At 39.1% G+C, this 21626-nt stretch overlaps 1 protein-coding gene across 4 annotated transcripts in view; it reads right to left on the bottom strand.

The window, feature by feature from the left end:
• scube3 (signal peptide, CUB domain, EGF-like 3) overlaps positions 1 to 21626 on the bottom strand; it is a 315447-nt gene that overhangs the window by 180720 nt on the left and 113101 nt on the right. For all 4 annotated transcript variants that reach the window (XM_073937886.1, XM_073937885.1, XM_021469709.3 and 1 more), the window contains 2 exon segments: positions 17323 to 17445; positions 1328 to 1453 (listed from right to left, as the gene is read on the bottom strand). Coding sequence is in view for 2 of the 4 variants with exons in the window: in XM_021469709.3 (XP_021325384.1) it covers positions 1328 to 1453; positions 17323 to 17445 (249 nt within the window). In the remaining 2 variants the exon portion in view is untranslated.

Below are 21626 nucleotides of genomic sequence, written 5' to 3' on the forward strand. Positions count from 1 at the left end.
AGTTTACTCGCTTCATTCGCGCGTCAAACCCCGCTTCATTCGTGTGTCAAATTTACATCAGAACAGACGCGGATTCGCGTGATGGGCAGGGCTTCTGTCTGCCCGAAGACTCTAGCTTCATAGCTAAATGGCTAACATGGATTTTATGAAGAAAATAACAGTGTTTATGTGCTTTATGAAGACTGAAAAACAGCGTCGATACGTTTAGGGTCGTGTCTGAGTCCACTACATCCTTTCAGAGGTGCATCCAGCTCTGTGAGTTCATAAACTCCTCCAGAAACTTAACCTGGATGATGGAGGCTTTCAGCAGTGCTTCTGACTGAGCCAAGCCGAGTTTGATGAACTGTTGTCGGTGAAGGCTGGAGGATTTCCCTTGAAACACCGAAAACAGGTTCTACGTCACAATCACGCCCCCACAAGAGCAAGCCTCTGATTGGTTAACGCGGGCAAATGTACGCTGAAGTTCAGATTTTCGAAATCGAGAGATTTGCGTGAAACGCTCGTTAGGTGCGTCAAACGCGCAAAACGCTCAATTCGCCCTGCGCCATTCACGCAATTTGCGCCATTCGCGCGTATCGCACCGCAGGATGTCTATTCGCGCGTTCGCATTGACTTAACATTTAAATCGCTCACGCTTGACACGTCTGGTGTGAACGCAGCATGAAGTTGCTCTAGCGACAGACGCCAAGGCCATGGTCTTTAGCCTCCTTGTTAGAGCAACCGCCTCCCAAGAGGAAGGTCGCCAGTTCGATACCAGCTCGGAGCAGGTTGGGTGGCGTAGGACTGGCGGGGTTACACTGGTGCAGTGACCCAGATGGGAGTGAGGTTTAGAGGGGTGAGTGTAACGGAGGCCAGCTAGTAAGTGTCGTGCAGGTAAACCTCACTCCTCTGACCTCTAAAGGTGCTCTAGCGTCAGACGCTAGAGGCCATGGTCTTTAGCCTCCTTGTTAGAGCAACCGACTTCCATGCGGACGGTCGCCGGTTCGATACCAGCTCGGAGCGGGTTGGATGGCGGGGTTACATAAGTTTAACTAACAATTCACACCATTTACTACTGGGTTGTTATCTGCCTATTATTAATATATTAACTGTTTATGAGCAATTCTAAAGTATGATTTTATTGAAGTGTGACCAAAATATCTTGATCAAAGATTTGTAAATTTTTTTATAAACAGAACCAGACAAAAATATCAGGGAAGAAAATTTCAGTTAACTCAATCTTTCCTCACACACAATTACTTGTCTTTTAGCATTTTTTTTTTTTTTTTGTCTGTGGACACTTTTTAAAGCAGTTTTTACCCAAAATATATGACAAAGGAGGACTTACCCAAGCAGTTGTGTCCGTCGTGGGCCAGACGGAAGCCGTCATAACACGTGCATCTGTAGTTTCCAGGGATGTTGATGCACTCGTGAACACATCCTCCATTATATTCGCTGGCACACTCATCGATGTCTGTAACACAGCCAAAACATATCCAAATCAGAGTCGGAATAGGGTTGGGCGAGGTCAACCAAACCATACAATGTATAATGTGAAATATTGCGATGGCATCGTTGTCATAGGCGGCGGTGAATAAATTATTTATGAATAATTAATTAGTTCATACCAAATTAATTATTTGTAGACTACTGTTTCAACTACCTGACCAGCATGTTCTTTGTTTTACCCATAACCAAATCATAGATAAATAAAGATAAGTTACGCACAAATGACCACCTGTCAATCACTTTTTTAGCGGGATTCTAGGATGAATAGGCAGAGTGATCTGTGTCATTATAACGACGTCAACAAACTTGGTTGGTAAAAAAGGGGCACAAAAAACAGGAACCAGCCAACAGTATCTGAGGTTTACGCTAAAATTACTAAGTAAAAGTGCGAAAGCGAAAGATTGAAGCAGTGTATTGACAACATGACATGTTACCTGATAAATTCAAAAGACTGAAGAGTCGTTAGATAGAGACAGGATTAAATGTCACATTTAACAATTTTAGTGAGACACGATCCAGCAGTACATCCTTGATAAACTGGGCTGACTGCAAGAGCTCAGACGCTGCAGCGCATAACAAGAGTTTGTGTGTGTGTGGTCACGTGATGAGCGTTTTCAGCTGTGGACGGAAAGATCTTTCCAGAAATTCTAGGTGAAACACTAGTGTAGACGTGGATTGATTTCGTTAAAAAATGTCATTTTAAAACTAAGACATATTAGTGTAAACAGAGCCTAAGTGTGTATTTTTCGCGAGAGGGTTGCTGCTGGGAAAGGGGGCGGGGCGGAGGATCGCGATGCCAGCTCAGCATCGTGGTGTCTATCGGCCATCTGCGATGGATGATGGCAGTCTATCGACCTAACGCAAATCAGAACTGTGTTTATTGCGATATACCTGAGAGGTTTCACATTACTAAGATTCTGTTTGGCCAATTTGTGCATACATCTAGCATAAAACAAGTAACAAGGTACTAGGGTGGTATAGATATTGACCTTGGTATAAATCTGTACATTCATTCACTCATTTCCTTCGGCTTAGTCCCTTTTTTATCATGGGTCATCACAGCGGAATGAACCGCCAACTGTTCCAGCGTATGTTTTACACAGCAGATGCCCATTCAGCCGCAACCCAGTACTGGAAAACGCCCATTCACTCACACATTCACAAACTACGGCCAATTTAGTTCATCCAACTCAACTTAGTGCATGTGTTTGCGGAAACGGAGGAAACCCACGCCAAGATGGAGAGAACATGCAAACTCCACACAGAAATGCCAATGCTCGAATGCTCGAAACAGCAACCGTCTTGTTGTGAGGTGACAATGCTAACCACTAAGCCACCGTGCCACCTTAATCATTACAGGAAGTTTTTAAAAATGCCCATTTCCCATTAATATTTAAAGGCTTAACTAGGTTAATTAGGCAAGTAATCGTATAACAGTGGTTTCTTCTGTAGACAATCGGAAAAACAAATATTGCTTAAGCAGGCTAATAATATCGACATTAAAAAAATCTAAAACTGCTTTTATTCTAGCCGAAATAAAACAAATACGACTTTCTCCAGAATAAAAATATTATAGGAAATACGGTAAAAAAAAAAAATCAATTGCTCCTTAACATCATTCATTGATTTTCTTGTCGGCTTAGTCCCTTTATTAATCCAGGGTCGCCACAGCGGAATGAACCGCCAACTTATCCAGCAAGTTTTTACGCAGCAGATGCCCTTCCAGCCACAACCAATCTCTGGGAAACATCCACACACACATTCACACACACACTCATACACAACGGACAATTTAGCCTACCCAATTCACTTGTACCACATGTCTTTGGACTGTGGGGGAAACCGGAGCACCGGAGGAAACCCACGCGAAGGCAGGAAGAACATGCAAACTCCACACAGAAACGCCAACTGAGTCGAGGTTCTAACCAGCGACCTTCTTGCTGTGAGGCGACAGCACTACCTTCTGCGCCACTGCCTCGCCCCTCCTTAACATCATTTGGGAAATTTTTGAAAAAGAAAACAATAAAAAATATCAGGAGGGCTAATAATTTTGACTTCAACTGTACAGTACATAAAGTTTAAAAGCTACATCATCTCTAATGCCCTTGAAAAAACTCTCCATGCAGATAAAAACATAAGTTGACCTTGAAATAAGTGGGATGTGAGCCCTTTTAAAACACGTCGGCATTAATTTGTTCCTAATTAATTTATTTAGCGGACTCCGAGCTTCTGTGTGCCAGTAACTGCAGTGATTATGGTGAACTATGCCTCATGTTTGGGTTGCGAGAGCAGCTGAATAAACATCTCAGAGCCAGACAGAGAAGTGGATGACTGTTGGGGGGGGACCACAGGCCGTCCCCTCTCATTAGACGGCCAATTGAGCACTAATTACCCAGACTTCTCTTCTCCGCTTTGTAGTCGTCGGGGCTCGGTGACTGCGGAGAGGCATTCACAGTCCTTTATTTTTGCGTCTTTATTCCTGAATGCTTTTTTTAATCCCACCTCCAACACAGTACAAAGTCTTTTACCCTTTCTGTTTTCATTTCAGGTTTAGCGCAGAAGAAACGGCATGCATGAAATTACAAGCTATTCTGCCCTCCACATGTGCGTCTCCGACAAGGCCGAACAATAGAAGCAATTCTGCAAAAGTGGAAGTAATGGTTTGCAAGTCTTCATTTAGTTTACGGGTTTTTCGTTTCACGCTGGGATGATTGCAGAAGTGCATGCAGATAATAATAAATAGCCTCTTACGACTCAGATGATGGAGTTTACAGTGCGTATATGGAGTGATCACATCATGCAAAATTAACCTAACAGTTGTGTAAAACTGCTTAGAGGGAGCAGTTTGGAATAACGATTTTGGGTTAATGATGGTTTAATGCAACCATAAGCATTTAAGCAGTAAATCAAGTGACTTGAAACGTGAACTGATGACTTCGTACGTACAGGAATTTAATATCTTGTATATTTATTTTAAAGCTCTACACAAAATGTTGTGTAAAACTCATCAGACCACAAAACAATTGAAAAGAAATGACGAAAGCTGCAAAGCATTAAACAAAAAAATAAATTATATTACTTTTTTTCAGTAATTTACTATACACTCACCGGCCACTTTATTAGGTACACCTTACTAGTACCCGGTTGGACCCCCTTTTGCCTTACGAACTGCCTTAATCCTTCATGGCTTAGATTTAACAAGGTACTGGAAATATTCCTCAGAGATTTTGGTCCATATTGACATGATAGCTTCACGCAGTTGCTGCAGATTTGCCGGCTGCACATCCATGATGCGGATCTCTCGTTCCACCACATCCCAAAGGTGCTCTATTGGATTGAGATATGGTGACTGTGGAGGCCATTTGAGTGCAGAGAACCCATTGCCATATTCAAGAAACCAGTCTGAGATGATTCACGCTTTATGACATGGTGCGTTATCCTGCTGGAAGTAGCCATCAGAAGATGGGCACACTGTGGTCATAAAGGGATGGACATGGTCAGCAACAATACTCAGGTAGGCTGTGGCATTGACACGATGCTCAATTGGTACTAATGGAACCAAAGTGTCAAGAAAATATCCCCTACACTATTACACCACCACCACCACCAGCCTGAACTGTTGATACAAGGCAGGATGGATCCATGCTTTCATGTTGTTGATGCCAAATTCTGACCCGACCATCTGAATGTTGCTGCAGAAATCGAGACTCATCAGACCAGGCATTGTTTTTCTAATCTTCTATTGTCCATTTTTAGTGAGCCTGTGTGAATTGTAGCCTCAGTTTCCTGTTCTTAGCTGACAGGAGTGGCACCCGGTGTGGTCTTCTGCTGCTGTAGCCCATCCGCTTTAAGGTCGGACGCGTTGTATGTTCAGAGATGCTCTTTTGCAGACCTCGGTTGTAGCGAGTGCTTATTTGTGTTACTGTTGACTTTCTCTCAGCTGGAACCAGTCTGGCCATTCTCCTCAGACATCTGGCATCAACAAGGCATTTGCGCCCACAGAACTGCCGCTCACTGGATATTTTCACTTTTTCGGACCATTCTCTGTAAACCCTAGAAATGGTTGTGGGTGAAAATCCCAGTAGATCAGCAGTTTCTGAAATACTCAGACCAGCCCGTCTGGTACAAACAACCATGCCACGTTCAAAGTCACTTAAATCTCCTTTCTTCCTCATTCTAATTCTCAGTTTGAACTGCAGCAGATCGTCTTGACCATGTCTACATGCCTAAGTGCATTAAGTTGCTGCCATGTGATTGGCTGATTAGAAACTTTGCGTTTATGAGCAGTGAGTGGTTGAACAAGGTCTGTCAAATGTGCTGCTATTTGATACCATTAATTCCATTCACTAAATGGCATATTGTGATCACGATTAGACATTTGACTACACGACAGCACTATTTTTGTATTGAAGCAGCAGACTATTTTTGTATTGAATCTATTTTAATCACCCTACTGGCAAACAGTTTTTTCATGTTTTAAGCACAAATCAAACCAGACTTCAGGTTTAAAGTAAAGGAAAATAAACTGTTAAAGTTAAAGGGAAAAAAAAAACCTAATTCAAACCTTAATATCGTATGTTTCTCCAATAAATTTATCTTGTTTAAGCATGGGCTAATCATTTCACTTGGAAACAAGACACAGTTACTGATGGAGAAATGTGGTTTTTATTGTGTAGTCTATAATAAGATCATTCCGATACTTTGTGAATTCAAACATTGCAAGGTCTATCTCTATTTCTGCTGTTTCTTGGCTTCGTTTTCAGACTTACCTTAGGGAAGGGAAATTGGTGTTTTAAAAGCAAGATTAAAAAGATGACAGACTCAATTCTTTACCTTTAAGATGTGAAATAGAGCATGAAATATCCTACATGTTGCCGATAAGGACATGACATGGTAATTACAGCCAAACACACGGAGAGTAGTTTGCTTGGCAGTCATGCCATTAACTGTTTTCATCCACCAATTTTATGGACATTTTAGGATATAACTTATAAAAATAACCTAAAAAGTAAAAGGATGTGAGGGGCAAAATGTGTCTGAAAATCTTAAAAGGGGCTTAAAAGAGATAATTGTACTACATTTATCAAACATATTTCTTGATGAACAACAAACAGCACACCTTTGACTCATGTAATACTAAAATGGCAGAACATCAAGTAGGTTAAATGATTTCTAATCATTCTTTTCTGATAACACTTGTCCTGTTTTATTAAAGGGCCCCAATGATGAAAAATTCCCATTTGTAAGCTGTTCCGGAAAATTGACGGTAATTTTCCGGAAAGGTCTGTATGTGTGAAAGGGGCTATCGAGTCATCACAAGTGGATATTCATCCCAGTGTGCTTCATTCACAACACTTCAAAAAAATTATTATTATTATTTTTATTTTTATTATTATTATTTTTTTTGCTGCCCAGGGGACATTATAGGTAGATAAATGTATATAAATCAGTGCTTAATTTGAGCCGGAGCTTGTCAGATCCTGTTTCTGAATATTCAGATATTCATGTTTTGCTTTCCGGTATTTATTTTAATTGATTCGGGATTAAATTGCGTGCGGTGAATACTTGTGTATGCGTTTGCGTTTGTTAGAAAGAGAGAGAGGGAGAGAGAGATTTATTATATTATTTAATTTTCCCCTAATTTGAAACATTGATCAGTTCATTTTTTAATTTAAATGACTCAGAAAAACTTTACCATATACTCGGAGAGGACGAATTGACATTTAGACTAGCGGCAAAATATGTATACACCCTACACACCATAAGAAATGGTTAATGTAAACTCATGTATCTTATTTAAATAATTTAAACTTTTTATTATTATTATATTAATCAAATGTATTGGTTTTTTTTGTGTGTTTTTTTTTTGTGTCATTATATCTTATCTGTATTACTATTAATTTTTCAATGGTTTTAATGTTTCATATTTGAAGTGCTTTGGCAATACTGTACTTAATGTCATGCCAATAAAGCAACTTGAACTTGAGAGAGAGAGAGAGAGAGAGAGAGAGAAAGAGAGAGAGAGTGTGTGTGTGTGTGTGTGTGTGTGTGTGTGTGTGTGTGTGTGTGTGTGTGTGTGTGTGTGTGTGCAAGTGAAGACTGTGGATTGACGGTAGTCACCATGCGCAAGTTAAAGCAAAAGTCACGTTTAACTATTGGCCATGAACAATATTTTCAACCAATCATGTTTCTTACTTTTACAATCACTCTAATTCAGTGGCTCTCAAACAAAAAAATCGTTTCTCCAAGTACCACCAAAATGAGCAGAATTGAAATACAGTAGCGTAGTAGGCCCAGTAAAGCAGCTACAATTCAGCACAGTTTAAAAAAATGTGGCAGATTACCTCAGAAATCTAGGCTATATGTCATTTATGGCATATTATATACATCATTTTTAATAAATTTTGAAATGTGTGTAGCATGTACATGACAAATTTCAATCCTCCGCGTACCACTAGAAGGAAGCCTGCGTACCACTAGTGGTGCACGTACCACAGATTGACAACCACTGCTCTAATTGGTTGGTGGTTAATGTTTCGTGTGTAGTGAGCAGGGCTGACCTAAATGATATCTGTATTTGTTTAAAATAGCAAAGAGGCAGTCGAGCATATTTTCATTCTTTTTTTACTATCTGATAATGAGGCTGATCAAAAGAGATCTCGAGAAGATGAAGCTGCCTCACTGGATCAGAATAGCGGCAGACCGAAGCAAAGCGAGTCAAGTCAGCAGCAGAACATGATGGAGGAGCTAACTGTAGGCTGTTCTTAAAGATTAGACAGAGTGAGTAATTAAATTACTATTTTTGACTTGGAAGTGAAATGAAAATGACACTTAGAGAGTTAATCCAACCCGGGCTCATTGTGGAAACGTAGCCCTGCGGACATTTCTGCGAACCGCGATTTACGCCCCGGGAGGTACGTATTCAAGCGTTTTTTGTTTTCGCGGATCCGCGAAAGGCCGCTGTGCGCGCTTTTTCGCGTCTCGGGCACCTCTTGGGAGCGCGCGCCGTTCACGCCTGCACCGTTCTCGCGCGAAAAGCCGCCGGATCGGCCGACTCGGCCATCCTCCTCTTCCTCCTCCTCCTTCTCTAAACCTGAGCGACGGTTCGCAAAAGCCATCCAGAAAAAAAAAAAAAAAAAAGCAAAAGCCGTTTTCGGATCCCGCCGCGTTCTCGCCCTTATTTTTCGGATTCCGTTTTTCGTCTTACCTGATTTCCGGAACCGCTGTTCCCCGGACTCGATCCCGGTCGTCGTCCCTGCGGCTGGCTCCTCCTCAAACTGGTTGCATCGGGAAAGCCCTCCACTCGGAGGCGAGCCATCGGCCGGCGATCGCCGCCACACCGCCACACCGCCCCCGCACCGTTCGCTCGAAAAAAACTAAACGCGGCCTTACGTACCTCCGGCCACGTAAATCACGGTCTCCAGAAACGTTCGCGGGGCTACGTTTCCAGAATGAGCTTGGGTTGAGTTAATCACACAATAAACATTACATATATTTCTATATAATATTAACGAAGTGAAACCAAATGACAACACTGTTGCTTCTTTTTCCTGTAACAACAGCACGGTGAATAACAGTAAATTTAAATATTATTATTTTAATTATTATTATTATTATTTATTACCGATTGATTGATTAATTTTCTTATTAATTCTTAATGAGTTACTTTTTTATTTTATTTTTTATATTATTTATATTATTTTTTTTTAGACTTGAGAAGACTGGGAGGATTTTCTTGTGGAAAACCTGATGCGACCCAGCCTCACCCTGACCGTGCCTCCAGCGGCCCCCAGGTAAATTGCGTTTGAGAACTCAGCTGTACATTATTTCTGCTAAGTGACAAGACTTTTGTCTAAGCAAAGTCAGACCTTACTGTCCTAATTAAATCATTAAAAATCAAGACATGGTCACATTTTTAAATACCTGGGGGTCCACATCAGTGAGGACCTCACCTGGACACTGAACACCACCCAGCTGGTCAAGAAAGCACAAAAGCGGCTGTACTTCTTAAGGAAGCTAAGGAAACTTGGTCTGTCATCTAAGATCCTCAGCAACTTTTACAGCTGTGTGGTTGAGAGCATCCTGACCAACTGCTTTACTGTATGGTATGGCAACGCTACTGAAAAGGACCGCAAACGTCTGCAGAGAGTGGTGAGGACTGCAGAGAAGATCATCAGGTCCCCACTGCCTTCCCTGCAGACTATCTACCATCACAGAGTCCACAAGAGAACTGCCTCCATCCTGAAAGACCCCACTCACCCACAACACGGATTATTCACACTCCTACCCTCAGGCAGGAGGTATAGGAGTGTGAGATGCAGGACTGCCAGACTCAAGAACTCTTTCTTCCCATCAGCTATCAGACTTCCAAACAGATAACCAACGCACATAACAGTCTCTTTTTCTGCTCAGTACAACACTACATTCTCCATCCCATTTTATTTTTTTGCACATAAGCCAATTGCACTAGGCACTTTTTGCATAATAAGCACAATTAAAAAAAAACAAACAAAAAAACACTGTACATTGTTTACATCTGTTTCATTACTCAAATCAGGTTTATATATTGTTTACTTTCATAGATATTTATATACTTACATTTTATAATCATACTTCAGTCACTTCTGTGTATATATGTGTATTTATGTGTATGATGTGTATGTTGTGTGTGTGACTTCACTGTGGACGGCAAAGTAAGAATCTCATTGTACAGGGAGACGCGTTTCCTTACTGTGCACATGACAATAAACAGTTGAATTGAATTGAATTTTATTTTGGTACAATAAGTGTAATCTAGAGGCTTTTGCCTTTCATATAAGAGAAATTTAGAGTTAACGTTGCAAATAAGATGATCTGCCATCTCTTGAATACATTTGCAAATATGTTCCCAATCTTTTTTTAGCATTTTGAGACATAATAGCTTTAATAACTCATTAATTTTGTCTTTGCAATAAAAGGCTTAACTGAGTTAATTGGCATAATTAGACAAGTCGTTGGTCAAAAGCCAAGCTTGCAGTCTTGGTCTGGAGCTCTGCGTTGATATAGCCATATCTTTGCTTATATTGTGTTCTGGTATGCCTTGAGGGAAGTTTTTAAAGCTCAGTTGTATTTGGAGAGGTGTATGCTGCTTTTGGAGCCACTTAGCCAATGTGATCCTTTCTGGATACAAACATCTTAAGCCCAGGCAAAACACTGGGAAGTGAATGAGTTCGGGAATGTTTGTGCTGCGTTAAAACGGCCCTCATGACTGAACTGGGATCAGCCTGTAAAGCCCTTGATATGGTGTGGAAATACAAATGTGTGCTGGAGAGATACGAGCATCGCTGTTCAAATATACTTCTCCACGTGCTGAATTTCTGCACACACATCAAGACAAGCACTAAAAACCGGATCCTAATCCTATGAAAGCTATTGCAAAACTCTTGATAGCTATTTGCTACAAATAACGTGGCTTCGGAGTAAATAACAGTCTTTAAGCCTTGTGAACGCAGCAATCGCCTGTTGAAATGAGCAGCATGGCTGGTCACAGTTCTTAACTAGCTCAAACAGCAATCTGAATCTCGTTATATCTCGCTATATTTACATTCAGGTCTATTTATCTTGCATGCATTTAAATACAATTATACAGTGGAACGAAAAGAGGACAAAAAGTGTGAATTCAGTCAAAGGTGCAAACGTTTTATTTTTGTATTATGTGTTATAAATAAGCTATATTTATTTCTATTAGTTCTATATTTGCATCTCTCTGTCTATTAGTACGTATAAAGCACTTACATTATAAACTTTATACAGTGCTCGGCATTATTGAGTACAGTCCATTTTGAAAATGAATATTTCTCAGTGAATATAGGCTATTTATTTTGGTGCATTTGCACAAAACAGATTTATTAAACAAATATATTTATTTAAAATAATAGTTTAATCAAACATATTTAGGAATTGCAAGATAATACAAATAAACAAAGCTAAATAATGCAAAAATAAACTACAACCTACAAAATTTCAACTTTTTTTTTTTCAATTGTTTGCTTCTCTTGATTTTTCCTCTTTGTAAAAATTTGTATTTAATTTATTTTATTTACTGTATTTAATTTTTCTTTAACGTGAATTTGGCTGTACTGGTTTTTGAATCGTTATCATAAGTTATTTTGTTAGATTAGCTCCAGATTTGGCTTCAGTACTGACTAATGTAATGGGTATGCACAAATATAATAATGTATAGCTTCCTATTAAAATAGAAATTAAAAAAATAGATTTGTGAGGGGTGTATCAACATATGCTGAGCACTGTATACGTTCGGAAAGTATTCATAACACCTGTTTTTTTATGTTACAGCCTTACTCCAAAATGGATTAAATTCATTTATTTCCTCAGAATTCTACACACAATACACCATGATGACAATGTGGAAAATATTTTTTTGAAATTGTTGCAAATTAATTAAAAATAAAAAACCTGAAACATCACATGCACACCAGTATTCACAGTCTTTGCGCAATACTGCGTTGATGCACTTTTGGCAGCAATTACAGCCTCAAGAGTCTTTAAATATGATGCCACAAGCTTGGCACACCTGTCTTTGGGAATTTTTGCCCTTTCCTCTTTGCAATACCTCTCAAGCTCTATTAGGTCGTATGAAAAGTGACGGTGTACAGCCACTTTCAGATCTCTCCAGAGATGTTCAATAGGATTAAGATCTGGGCTTTGGCTGGGTCACTCAAGAACATTCACTGAGTTGTTGTGAAGCCACTCCATTGATATTTTGGTGGTGTGCTTTGGGTCATTGTCTTGCTGGAAGATGAACTGTCGCCTCAGTCTGAGGTCAACAGCACTCTGAAGCAGGTTTTGTTCAGGATGTCTCTGTACATTGCTGCATTAATCTTTCCCTCTATCCTGACTAGTCTTCCAGTTCCTGCTGCTGAAAAACATCCCCACAGCATGATACTGCCACCACCATTCTTCACTGTAGGGATGCTATTAGCTTGGTTTTCTTCAAACGTAACGCCTGGCATTCACTCCAAAGAGTTTCATTTTAGTCTCATCAGACCAGAGAATTTAGTTTCTTATAGTCTGAGTGTCTTTCAGATGCCTTTTGGCTAATTCCAGGCAGTGAGTGGCTTCCGTCTGGCCACTCAACCATACAGGCCTGATTGGTGGATTGCTGCACAGTTGTCTTTCTGTAAGGTTTTCCTCTCTCCACAGAAGAACGCTGGACAGAGTGACTATTAGGTTATTGATCACCTCCCTGAGTAAGGCCCATAACCCCCGATCAGTCAGCTTAGATGGCTGGCCAGCTCAAGGAAGAGTCCTGATGGTTCCAAACATCTTCCACTTACGGATGATGTAGGCCACCAAATTAAAGATTTTTTAAGACCTTTTCAAGACTATTGTGAATAGAATTTATTTTATATGGGGTTCAACACTAAGCATTTTATTCTAACAGCCAGTGGAAAAGATTTTTAACGGTCTCCTCCAAAAAAAGGGGCATTTTGTTATTTCTTAGCCACATATTTTAAACATGGAGGACTTCTAGAGGTGTCCATAATCCTGGACCAGGCCGTATCCTGAGCAGATGCTGTGGTAGTCATGGAGGACCCCAGTGACAGACGAGTCTCCTCATTGATCCCATGGGCCAGCATGTACACCCACTGGTGACCTACTCACACCTGCAGCTTCTCCACGATGGATGTCCAGCCTTCTCCAGCCTCCGACGCCTAGACTGCAGCTCTGCACAAGAAGTTTGGCTAGAGGAGAAATGGTCGTCCCCAACTGAGCCTGGTTTTCTTTTCCTTTACTTTCATCACTTGATGAAGTTTTTTTTCTTTTTCACCGTCACCACTGGCTTGCTTTGTTTGAAACTTGTGGAGCTGCACATCGATGGGATTGCTCTTCAATGTTTGGACTTTCAGCAGTGAAAATTAAACCACACTGAACTGAACTAAACTGAATTTCAACTCTGAAAACTGGACTGACAGTTTCAATTTACTAAAACTTCTATGTTTAGGAGCTTTGACACAATCTACATCGTAAAAGCGCTTTAGAAATAAAGAGACATTGAATTGAATATTTTATATAATGCGTCAACACAAACAAACTCTGGTAGACTTTAAAAAATTGCAGCTAATAAATAAATTATTTATTTATTTATTTTTTAAAGATTTATTTTTGGCCTTTTTGCCTTTATTAGATAGGACAGTATTAAGACAGGAAGCGAACTTGCAGAGAGAGAGAGAGGGGGAGGGTGAGGGTAAGAAAATATCCTCAAGCCGGGATTCGAACTCGGGACGCCCTGACGTGCCACTGCACCAAATGTCTGCGCACTAACCACTAGGGTATTGCACCTACATAAACTGCCATTTTGTTAAAAGTTTTATTGAGATGTATTGTTGGTGATTGGATGAGAGTTCACCAGGGGTGCGTTTCCGAAATCCATCGTCAACTAAGGTCGCAAGTGCAGTGCACTTTGAAAACATTGATGCCATTTTGAACGTGACTCATGATGAAAGCTGTGGGTGAGCTATTATTTAAAAGCGGAATTTATGTTTCATCTGCAAAGCTTGTGAAAACAAAAAACATAGCACACGTTAATCGTGTAAATTTATATTAGGTTATTTATTAAATATCTGTACTGTAGATGACAAGAGCCTCTTGGTTAGAACATTTCTGCAGTGGTTTGCATGTGTCACATTGTAAAAGTAGACTTTTCAAAAAAATAAAAAAAAAATAAACAATATCCTACTATTTATTTATGTGAGTTATATATGATATTGGAATACATGTTAGCTTTTGTAAGTGATTTTATGATTGAGAATATGTAATGTTCTTAATTATATTTGTAAAGGAAGAATTGGCTCTATATGTGCCATTTACGGCGACGCAGTGGCGCAGTGGATAGCACGTTCGCCTCACAGCAAGAAGGTCGCTGGTTCGAGCCTCGGCTCAGTTGGCATTTCTGTGTGGAGTTGACATGTTCTCCCAGCGTTCGTGTGGGTTTTCTCCGGGTGCTCCGGTACAGGTGAATTGGGTAGGCTAAATTGTCCGTAGTGTATGAGTGTGTGAATGAGTGTATGTGAATGTTTTCCAGAGATGGGTTGCGGCTGGAAGGGCATCCGCTGCGTAAAAATAAAACTTGCTGGATAAGTTGGCGGTTCATTCCGCTGTGGCGACCCCAGATTAATAAAGGGACTAAGCCGACAAGAAAATGAATGAATGAATGTGACATTTACATATATTTTAATTAATATGGAGCTCGAGTGCATGTTTTTACCAAAACTAATATTGGATTTTTTTTAATGTGTGCGCATATAAAACAATATAATTTGTAAATAGACATTATGGGGTTCTTCTCTAAATAAGTTGTAACCACCCTATTTAGATCATCATTATGGGCGTTTTATGATATAACTGACGTGGCTCAAATGATGAACCTGGGATAGAGAAACTACGGATTTTAGGAAACATTTGCACTGCATTGCTCTTTTCCCAAACAATGCATCGTACTGCGGTAGTTCAGCCGCCAGTTATGCTGTTATTTGGAAAAAGCCCCCCTCATTGGAAAATGAAATGATTTAAGATCTACAAGACAATAATTCAGTGAATATAAGACTTTTTAACTCCTAAAATGTAAATGTAGTTTTTGATATTTTAAGACTTTAAGACCCCTTGCAAACCTTATTCCAAAATAAGACGCTCTTTGCATGCAGTCTACACTAAATATCCAGAATCAAGTGTTTATTTTCAGTATTTTCCCCTCATTCTTCCCACACGTTTCTCTCCTGTTTAAACACTCTCAAAGTTCAAACTTTGGGTGCTTTCACACCTGACTTATTTAGTTGGATTGAATCGCACTAGAGTTCATTTCCCCTTTTGGTGCGGTTCGTTTGGGCAGGTGAGAACGCAGCAATCGTACTCGAGTGCGCACCAAAAGCGAACCAAATAAGTCTACCGAGACCTGCTTGAAGAGGTGGTCTCGGTACGCTTTCAAACGAACTCTGGAGCGGTTCGTTTGTGGTGAGAATATGATCCGTACTAAAACAGGTCCAACTGCAAAAAGTACTGCACCTTTTGGACAAATCCAGCTATCGTAGGCCAATGCGCTGTGCATTATGGGATATGGGGAAAAAATATTTGTTGACAGCGCTTTACCAACAGAGAGAGAGAGAGAGAGAGAGGGGAAAACATTACCTGATGGATTGTTGGTAATATTTCCGCAAGATGACCATGTCGCAGTTTAGCTAAATTATTTTACTCCTCCTCCTGAAGTGACGAGCTATGCATTAAAACACTGTTTTCCAGCTGCAGCCGCGCTTGATTTTCGTAATGTCTAGTTTGTCTAAAGCAGGCATACAATCAGCCAGCGCAGTCGTCCCTCCAGAGTTAAAGGTTTTGTTTACCTGCGGGAGTTCACTGGCATTTTCCCGCACGTGATTTCTGACCAATCAATAAGCAGTTTAGGAAATATGTTCAACAACATCTGGCCAATGAGAGATGTGGATTTTGTCAGATGACTCTATTTTGGTTCGTTTCAACTGGTTCGAACCAAAGCCAGCAGTGTGGTGTGAAAACGACCCAAGACGGCAGAAAATGCAACAATGTATCATTTATTGCCCTTGGTCTGGACCAAATGAAGCGAACTACAGATGTGAAAGCACCCTTTCATAGAAAAATAAGTCCAGTGTTATAGAATGAAACCAAACTTCAAAACCTGTTGTCAGGTACAAACATTCATCTCCGTCAGCAAAAGGTTTATAAAGATTTTACAGTTTTTTTTCAAACTGCTCACACACATTTTCAAACCAGTGTCCCCTGTTTTTTAAAAATCTATACACAATTCTCAAAACTGCACACACAAAATGCCTCACGTCTCCTTCGAAATTTAACACTGCATTCAAAATGCCATACACGTGTCAGAATGAAGCATTTGCATCAAATGGCAAACACTTCTTTCATGATATAACACCGCCAGTTACGTCGTCATTTGGAAAACGCATCCCTCATTGGAAAATTTTATGATTTAAGATCTACAAGACAATAATTCAGTGAAAATAAGTCTTTTTAACGCCTAAAATGTAAATGTAGTTTTTGATATTTTAAGACTTTAAGACCCCTTGCACACCTTAATCCAAAATAAGACGCTCTTTGCATGCAGTGTGCACTAAATATCCAGAATCAAGTGTTTATTTTCAGTGCTTTTCCCTCATTCTTCCCACACTTTTTTCTCCTGTTTAAACACTCAAAGTTTAAACTTTCATAGAAAAATAAGTCCAGTGTTATAGAATGAAACCAAACTTCAAAACCTGTTGTCAGATGCAAACATTCATCTCCGACAGCAAAAGGTTCAAGATTTTTACAGTTTTTTTCAAACTGCTCACACACATTTTCAAACCAGAGTCCCCTGTTTTTTAAAACTCTATACACAATTCTCAAAACTGCACACACCAAATGCCTCACGTCTCCATCGAAATGTAACACTGCATTCAAAATGCCATACACGTGTCAGAATGAAGCATTTGCATCAAATGGCAAACACTTCTTTCATAATATAACACCGCCAGTTACGTCGTCATTTGGAAAACGCATCCCTCATTGGAAAATTAAATGATTTAAGATCTACAAGACAATAATTCAGTGAATATAAGTCTAAATGCCTAAAATGTAAATGTAGTTTTTGATATTTTAAGACTTTAAGACCCCTTGCACACCTTACTCCAAAATAAGACGCTCTTTGCATGCAGTCTACACTAAATATCCAGAATCAAGTGTTTATTTTCAGTATTCTTCCTTCATTGGTCTGGTGTGTTTTAGCATCGTTCTCTCTCAGTGAATGCTTCTCACCTTCACAGTGTTTCCCGTCGCCTTTGTATCCTGATTTGCAGATGCATTTGTATGACTTGAGGGTGTTCTGACAGATGGCATCTATACTGCAGCTGTCCAGGGCCTCGGCGCACTCGTCCACATCTGTGAGAGAAAAGGAAATCAAGAGGCTTAAAGGAGCTCAGGCCCTCGCTATTTTCAGAAAAAACCCACACATGTTTCCGCCTCGGGCGAGTAAATAGAAACACTCAAGTGAAAACTTGCTGATCCAGCATGGCACAGTTGTATTTCCACAACAAAAATCTCTCTCTTTGACAATAAATTAGGGCTGCACAATATATTGTTTCAGCATCGACATCAAAATCCGCAATAGTCACATCGCAGGATATACAATGTTGAGTTATGATTATAGTTGACATGACAGTTCAGAACACATGAGAATTGTGTAGTTATTGCAGAGTTTAACCAAAATGGAGTCAAAGTTGTTTCATTTGCATGTTTTTAGATCCAGATAGAGTTCAAAGTATTGATGCACAAGCATCTTTACTAGGGGTGTAACGATACACTCAGCTCACGATACGATGTGTATCACGATATAATGTTCACGATTTGATATGTATCACGATATTTGGATTAAAAATTTAAAATTAAACTGAAATGCAAATTTTACCAAGTAAACTATTTTTTTATGTATTTCTTTTGCTTTAACTTGTTAAACTGAACCTTCTTTAAGAAAATAAATTAAACAGGACTGTCTCTGGAAAATAAAACAATTTTAAAACTTCTTAAAAATATTATTGAAATGACAGAGACAAAATTAAGGAACAATTTAAGTAAAGATGCAAAAGAAATAAGCTTTTTATTCAATTGAATTTAACAGTAAGAGCTTAAGGCTTTGCTTGGTCACTTGCGTTTTTTGTGTGTGCAAAAAAAATCCACATTTCCAGGTATTTAATTCATATTTAATTAAATTCATTTAGAGATATCTCTAATTACAATTGTGACTAGTCAAAACTGATTTAGAGATATCTGCAAATATTTTTCAATGGAAGTCAATGGAGGAATATGACTAGTCATAATATATTTGCAGATATCTCCAATCTGATTTCGTACTAGTCCAATTGTAATTGCAGATATCTCTAATTGTCATTCTGACTAGTCGAATTATAATTATGACTAGTCAAAATATAATTAGAGATATCTCTAAATATATTTATGGATAGTCAGAACAAAGGTTTAAATGCTAAAACGGCTTGCCATACGTGCGCGTCTATCAAAGTCCGCCCTCTGTAGTAACAGCTCACGTCATGTGTGATTTTGCGGAGGGAACATTATATGAAGACAGAATGATATTTTATGGTGAATTGTACCTTATAAATACAGTATGTGACTCTTTCAACACCATTAGGAGGTATCCCTGTCGCTGTGCAAAGTATGTAAATCACTGTGAAGACTTTAAAACTAAAGATGTTTGACCCAGTATGCGTGTCGAAAAGCGGATGAGTCTAAAGCAATGACTGTACAACCGAAATGTTGCCAGACGTCTGATTTTGAGAGGATGGGCCATCCTCTATTTCAGCTCCACTCATCTTGGTCTGCTAACATTACTGCTGCTGCAATCTGAACTTGCGTGCGACAGCAGGTGCTCAGTAAGCGCCGTCTCTCAGATGAGACGTTAAACCGAGGTCCCGACTCTCTGTGGTCGTTAAAAATCCCAGGATGTCCTTCGAAAAAGAGTAGGGGTTTGACCCCGGCATCCTGGCCAAATCTGCCCACTGGTCTCTGTCCATCATGGCTTCCTAACCCTCCCTATATTCCAATTGGCTTCATCACTGTCTCCTCTCCATCATCAGCAGTGTGGTGTGCGGTCTGGCGCAAAATGGCTGCCGTCACGTCATCCAGGTGGATGCTGCACACTGGTGGTGGATGAGGAGATTCCCCCCATTGTGTAAAGCGCTTTGAGTGCCCAGAAAAGCGCTATATAAATGTAAGGAATTATTATTAATTATTATTACTTCACATTTATCTTAGGTTTTTTTGTATTTGCTTGTATTTTTATTACATTTTATGCATGATTCACTTCCCTACAGAATCACCAAGATGATTATAAATGTACAAATTCTTTGCTAATAGCAGTTTTCAAGTCATCTTGTGAAATTGTTTATACAGTGGTCCCTCATTCATCGCGGGAGTTACATTCTAAAAATAACGTGCGATAGGCAAAATCTTCAAAGTAATCTGCTTTATTTTTTTCAATTATTATAGATGTTTTAAGACTGTAAAAGCCTTCACTACCAAGGTTATAATAGTTTTGGATTTTTTATTAGTTTTAGTTTCAATTTCGTTTTGACTTTTTGTTTTCAACTTTTTGTTTCGTTTAAATTAGTTTTTAGAGGCAGATTTACTAGTTTTTATTAGTTTCTATATTTTGAAATGACTTAGTTTTAGTTAAATTTTTATTCGTTTCAGTATTAGTTAGTTTTTTTCTAAATAAAGATAATTGTGAGGTGCAAGATTTAAAATCATCAGTATAAATATTGTCAGTGTTGGGCAAGCTACTTGACAAATGTAGTGAGGTAAGCTATTAGCTACTCTACTTAAAACGTAGCTTAACTACACTAAAGCTACCCCCTAGGAAATGTAACAAGCTAAGCTAAAAGCTACATGGCAAAAGTAACTTAGCTACATCTAAGCTATTTTTACAATTTTCATTTTTAAATCAAAGCAACTTAAATCCAAATCAATACTCTCTTATCGATTAATAAAACTGTCAATGAATCATATGCGGCATAACAGTTTAGTTCAGTTATTTACTGTACATAATACGCTGTACTAAACAGAAACAGATTATAGTATAACAGCTAAAAAAAACATTCCAATAAGACCAGGTGTTACACATTTAAAATACTATAGTCATTTATAGTAAAAGGAAATATTTTTGATTTAACACTATAATGTAACAATATATATATATATATATATATATATAATGTAACAATATATATATATATATATTGTAATAAGCATTATAGTGTTTTATATTATATAGTATTTTTATTTTTGGAGCACAGCATCAGAAATTACGTTGATGCATCTTAACATGTACTTCTCGAGGTATGGTCACAAGGAATCCTGCTTCAGAAATAAGTCCTCTCCCTCAGTAATCTTTCCATCAAGCAAGTTTCACCAGAGGTGGCAGTAACGCACCAAAACTTGTCAACACCATAAAACAGGAAGAAGAAAAAGAAATAATCCTTCTCCCATTCATATGGATTTACTTTCTTCGGCTAGACACCGGCCTCACAGCTCAGTGAATGTCGGTGGCGTCACTTATTGATCTGTGATTGGTAACTGTAGCTTTGTGGACGCTACTGCGCTACTTGACTAATAAAATAGCTTCGGTACTGAAAAGCTATTTGATTTAGAAAGTAGCGACGCTGCCGCCACGCTACTGAGAAATGTTGTTAAGCTAGTAGCCTCACTACTTGTAGCGACCTGTAACAGCGGAAACAGCAGGTCAAATGGGCTACAGTGAGAGAGAGAGAGAGAGAGAGAGAGAGAGAGAGAGAGAGAGAGAGAGAGAGAGATTACTTTCATTCTTTCAATCGCTGTGAAATAGGGGCTTCTGCTGTAAGTGTCAATGAAAGACTGTCCAGAAAACACACGCAGTGGAATTGAGCACAGTTTCTGCGTTTTTAAGCAGTTGGAGCATTGAAAATACTCGCCTCCCTCGCCATAGTATGCTACGGTGACGCACTTTCTGCTATGACGTGGAGCACGAGGTGCACTCAACATTACGCTACATGATTTTTTTTTTTAATTAGCCTACATTAGCAACAGTTCATTTTGTTATGGTATGAACTATAATCCTAGGAAAGGCAAAAATCAAAAAATCAAAAATAAGAACTTTGTAACGAAATCCAAGTCAAGTAATCAAGTAATCGTAATAGTTCAAATGTTCAATTTATCGAGATTTAGATTTTAGGTCAAATCGCCCAGCCCTACATCCAATGTATATGTACAAATATAATATTGTAAAGCTTCCTATAGAACAGATGAATCTAAATGAGAGATTTGTGAGGGGTGTACTCTTATATGCTGATCACTGTACATCATCTGGTGAATTTGTATATATAATTGCAATATTTCTTGCAGAAAAACTAAATATTGCAATGTCAGATTTTTCCAATATCGTGCAGCCCTACAATAAATCTGTGTCTCCTGAGCAGACAAAACTGAGCTGTTCCCAGTTAAGACGTAATTGTAAGGCCGTGAGCATCTCATATTCCTGTGACCTCTGGGACAAAAGCCAAACTCAACATTTC

This window comes from Danio rerio, chromosome 23, assembly GCF_049306965.1.
Source record: "Danio rerio strain Tuebingen ecotype United States chromosome 23, GRCz12tu, whole genome shotgun sequence".
NCBI lineage: Eukaryota > Metazoa > Chordata > Actinopteri > Cypriniformes > Danionidae > Danio > Danio rerio.